This window comes from Myotis lucifugus, unplaced genomic scaffold (assembly GCF_000147115.1).
Source record: "Myotis lucifugus unplaced genomic scaffold, Myoluc2.0 scaffold_87, whole genome shotgun sequence".
NCBI lineage: Eukaryota > Metazoa > Chordata > Mammalia > Chiroptera > Vespertilionidae > Myotis > Myotis lucifugus.
Genome location: NW_005871135.1, coordinates 4553938 through 4559457, shown reverse-complemented (window position 1 = coordinate 4559457; position 5520 = coordinate 4553938). Strand labels below are relative to the sequence as shown.

Here is a 5520-nt window from a genome sequence, read left to right as displayed (position 1 = left end):
GGAGGAAAAGTAAACCCCAGCAAGTGTCCCGTAGTATAAAAACACCCCACAGAAGAGATGGGAGCCACAGGTAGAAAAGGCTTTAAACAGTCTCTTTAGTGGAGGGGCGCCCTCAAGATGGTGGTCCCTATATGAATATAGGAGCACTAAAATAATACCAAAACTTAAAAACAAAATCATTCCTCCCTCGGTGAATATGACCAGCTCATTGAGAGAGGTGTCTGAACAGCTCAGCTTCAGGAGTGCAGCGAGGTCACAGAAGTAGTGAATGATGGCATTGTCAGCACAGAAAGACAGTCGGGCCAAGAGGAGGGTGTGCAAAAGGGATTGGCCACAGGAGAGAATCCAGGAGCCAGCCACCAGCAGCACACACAGCCCCTCCCTCATGACGGTGGTGTAGTGTAGAGGGTGACAGATGGCCACATACCTGTCATATGCCATCACAGCCAGAAGAAAATTGTCAAGAGTACTAAAAAGTATGAAAAAATACATCTGAGAAATGCATCCCACACGGGAGATGGATTGTTGCCGAGTCTGCATGTTCATGAGCATCTTAGGGACAGTGACAGAGGAGAGAGAAATGTCAGAGAAGGCCAAGTGGCTGAGGAAGAAGTACATGGGTATGTGCAGGCGAGAGTCCAGCCTGATGAGCAGGATGATGAGCAGGTTGCCCAGCACCGTGGTCAGGTACATGCCCAAGAACAGGGTGAAGAACATGCCCTGCTGCCCTGGCGGGATGGGGAGCCCCAGGAGGAGGAAGTGGGACACGCTGCTCTGGTTCTCAGGCCTCATGCTGCTCTTCTGTCTGCTGGGGATGAAGAAAGTGTGGGAATCTCAGGAACCTAGAAAGAAGACCAGAACCATCACATCTCATACTGTCATTCTCTGGGAAAACCATTAATTTTTAAATACTTTCATATTAATATCACACACTTGTGGATGTATGCATCTTCCCTCTATTCTAGCCTGGCTCCAGGAAAACATTGAACCCCAAAGTAATCAACAAGACTTCATCACACAGAAGTAAGAGGGGTTCACTGTTCATTCAATTACTATTAGCATTAAGACTGAGTTGAGACCTCTACTAAGGACTAAAATGCAGCAGTGAACAAGAAAAGCCAGGTGCCCACCTCTATGAGTTTACATCTTGATGAACATGGAGGGATCATTTCTACACCAGGCCAGAGCCAAACCATAATGATTCACTGTGGCAGGAATAGAAGGTGAGCCCCTGCAAACCGGTGTCAGTTGTTTCTGCCTGAAAGTAGTGTGAGACTCCAGTGCTGAGCGGGTGTTGTTGGAGCCTTGTCAGACCTCCTGTGAACCTGCTGGCTCCCATTAACCCTCAGCTGTAAACTCAGGAACACTCTGGAAATGGGTGGCTATTGAAAGCCACTGGATGCCAGTATATCTCCAAAACCAGAATAGTTCACAAAGTATCTATATATATAAAAGGATGATATGCTAAGTGTCTCTCTGACCATGTGATCAGTCTCTTTAACACACACTGACCACCAGAGGGCAGACGCTCAATGCAGGAGCTGCTGTGATGTGCACTGGCCATTTACAAAGAAATGGCTCCAGGGACCTGGCACCAACAAAGCAACACTTGGCTTCCCCCAAGTGGGATACAGGCTCCGCCACCTCCCCAGAGTGACAGCCCACCAAATTGCAGCCAAAGCTGCTTAGACCCTAAGGTGCAAATTTCGGCCCACAGCCCAGCCCAGTCCAGATGAGCCCGGAAATGGTGGCTGTGGGCGCTGGGTAATGATGTCACGTAGCAACACCCGGCTTAATGATGTCACATAGCAACACCCAGCTTCCTCTTCTGAGTGACTAGCCTCCTTGGAGTTTCTTCAGCCCAGGAGTACAACTTGCTTTATAGCCAGGTGGAAACATTTTACACTTTAACCAAATGTCTGTGAAGCTTTTTCAGGTGCCTCATCTCATTTGATCAGCACAGAAGTCCTGGAGTAGGTAGATAGGAGACCGGGTAAAATCCTATTTTCTTTTCATTGGATGGAAAATGGGGATTTAGAAAGTTTAGAAACTTGACCCAACTAAAAAGAAGTAAGAAATGGTGGAACTTTAAAATGACTTTAGGTTGGAGGACAGGTAGGGAGGGTGGGGGTAAAGGGGAGAGATCAACCAAAGTACTTATATGCAAGCATATAGGCCTAACCAATGGACACGGACAACAGGGGGATGAGGGCATGAGTGGGGGTGATAGGGGGTAACGTGGGGAAAAGGACACATATGTAATAACTTAATCAATAAAAAAATAAATAATAAAATAAATAAAATGACTTTAGGTTTTCTCTCTGCGCAGAATATAGTCAAACACTGCAGCAGTTATATATTTTACCCTTTGTTCTCCCTGCGTGATCTACAATAATAATCTGCTTCGTGTTGATATTTACTGCTGTGTTGCTGACAATTACCTGAAAGAGAAGTTGAGGTGCTTCACTGGGCTGGAAAAAGTTTAGCTAAATAGAAAGCAGGTCTAATTAAGCAAGTTTATCTATATATATATAAAGCTCTCACTGGTGCCAATCGCATGCGTGTGTTTCCATCTGTCATTGTCATTGTGATTTTGGTTGACACGTCTATTATAGAGAAAGGGCAAACAGCAATATTAAAATATTTCTTCTAATTAATTTCCTTTCAATGTGCACAAATTCGTGCACCAGGCCTCTAGTCTTTCATAATAATGCTGAACATTTAGATGAATATTTGTGTACCAGGCTAAGGAATTTACCTACATTTCCCAATTAAATTCACACATCAGCCTTACATTCCCAGATTTTAAAACCTCTTCACGGCTGCTCTAAGGATTTGTATTCTTTGACCTATTTTAGTTTTTAAAAATAGAAACATAAATGACACAAATTCTGTAGGCACACAGCAGTACAGCAGGGACAGAATGGTGCACAAATACACATTGTGTATATCAGTATCTATTACATATGTGATATGTAATGTTTATAACTTGATATATATGAAAAAATTACCATTTTCTATAAATTAAAAATCACCAACTGTTAGCTACTTCATGGGGTTCAGTCTAATATATCTGTGTGATCAGAGACCATGATCTTAACTGTTACACAGGGAAACTTCCCTTTTCTTGCTTAGGAGCCAAGCACAATATATTATTTTAGAGCTGTGAGGACCCAGAATTGTCCAAAAAATTTGTATTCTCTTTACTAGGTAATTATAGTCCTTCATATTTATTTACTTTCCAACTGACAAAGAATTCTCAAATACATTAAGGTCTATTTATGCAATAACTATTTACTAAGAGCGTCTGCAAGATTCACAAAACTTGATTCATTCTTTCAATTTTATAGACGTGAAAGTGAGACCAATGTTTTATATAACTTCCCCAAGGTCTCATAACTATTTAATTCTAATTCTACCCAATACCTTCCACATATCATAATGCCTGGATTTTATGCTTACTTTTTTGTTTGTTTGTTTGTTTGCTTCCCTGGAATGTTTAGTAAAAATAAAGAAAGGTTGGAAAATTCTGAGCAACTCAGTCACACTCAAGTACATAAAAATGATAGCAGATCCATTTCAAGAAACAGGGTGTTGCTTAGAATTTGAGTATCTTAGGTAATGGTGCCCCAGGAGGAGGACACTTTAGGAAATACTTGAATCATGGATACAGATCACACACACACACACACACACACACGCTCACACACTGCTGATTGCAGAATGTAAGTCACCCCTGACCAAATTTCCATCCTAAAGGAAGAATAGCCAATATGTGGCTCAACTCATAAACACCCATATGTATACATACAAGTCAGAATTAACACAAAGTTGGACATACACACATACAATAATATACCTCTCACCCCAAAACACACTCACAATGCACATCAACACACCTGCTTCATGATGCACCTGATGAACACTCACCTCACCACATATACATAACTCAAACACTACACACACTTCACCAAAAACACACAAGACCACAAACAATTCAAAAATCTTACCAAGACACACACACACCACAATACATATGCACACCAAGCCACACTCGCTACAACAAACAGTATACACTCTCCTATTAATGCGAGTGTATTAATGAGCTTCCCTTCTTCTGACATTCCCCTTGCTGGGGGAGGGCAGTCAGCATGGGGCAGTTAAGTCTATTCAGTCACAGGCACAGTCATTAAACCACCACCAACACCCATGCATATGGTCACACACACATGGTCACATACACACAGAGAAAATCCAATAACATAACTTCCAGCTCTCATACACGAGAGCGTCACCACCAGGCACAGCTCACATGTGCACCACACACTGCTGAGGAGAGGTCTGAGCTCTCTCTGAGCTGACCTTGGTTCCTGGTGAGGTCGGCATCTTCTTGTCCAGCAGCAGAAACCACAGTCTCACTCCCGGTGCTCAGCTGTGATGCCAGTGTTTACTATCACAGACATGAATCAGGAGTCCCAACCACACACCAGGAGGCTGAGAACTTGGTCTACAAACACTAAAACGAGACTGTGAGTCAGATCCATAGCACATACACACACAACTATGAAACAGCGCATATACAAGCATATACAATACATGCACACACACAGGGTCATGGACACAGAGTCTCACATATGAACCCACTAGCACACAGGCAGGTCCATAGCCAAGGGCAGATTTCCAGCTCCTCTCACCTGGGCTCCTCATTGGTGAGTTCAGACACCTTCTGCTTCAGTTTATCGCCCATCTCCTCAGCTTTTCTTCAGGAGACCTAACATCAGACACACAGAAGCAATAACTGTGGTCTTGGCACTTCTACAGACTTTCCTTTTCCTTAACCAGCTCCAGGGAAATGAGTCAACAGATGACACTTAACTGCTAATGAGAGACTGGAACCAAGTCCCCAAGCTTGTGGCTGATTTCTGACTGCCCTTTGGGAGCTGTGTGTCCAAGAGCCAGAGGGACTGGAGCCAGAGGGACTGGAGTCCTAGGGGACAGTGTCCCTGATTCCGGTCATGCCCTGGGCTGCTTTGTTCTTGGGCATTGCTACAGCTGGGAAGAAAGATTTTTCAACTTTCTATTTTGATTTTAAAGATATAGAAAAGGTGTAATAATGATATTAAGACTTCCTGGGCAATCTTCAGCCAATTCCCCAATGGTTAACATTCTACCTTCTTGTGTATATATTTATATATGTATGTATGTTTGTGTGTATATTTCAGGCTTAGATTTATAGCTGATATACCAGTGCATATTATCAGAAGGCATATGATAATGTTTCCAGTAGCTAGTGTTTTTATCCTTTTTTAACAAATTTTCAAAAAAAATTATTGTTGAAAGTATTACATATGTCCCTTTTTTCCCCCATTAACCCTTCTAGCCTGCCCCACTCCCTACCCTAGACCTTCACCATACTAATATCTGAGTCCATTGATAATGCATACATGCATACAGGTTCTTTGGTGGATCTCTTCTCACCCAACCACCCATGCCTGCCTTCCCTCTGAAAATCGACAGTAT

The 5520-nt window shown here is 42.9% G+C and overlaps 1 protein-coding gene across 1 annotated transcript in view; it reads right to left on the bottom strand.

Moving 5' to 3' along the window:
• Window positions 1-792, bottom strand: part of LOC102426397 (olfactory receptor 1J4-like) — a 17585-nt gene extending 16793 nt beyond the window's left edge. The window contains exon 1 of the mRNA XM_006091137.2: window positions 296-792. Coding sequence (XP_006091199.2) covers window positions 296-792 — 497 coding nt within the window. The remainder of the gene's footprint in view (window positions 1-295) is intronic.
• Window positions 793-5520: the final 4728 nt, after the last annotated feature.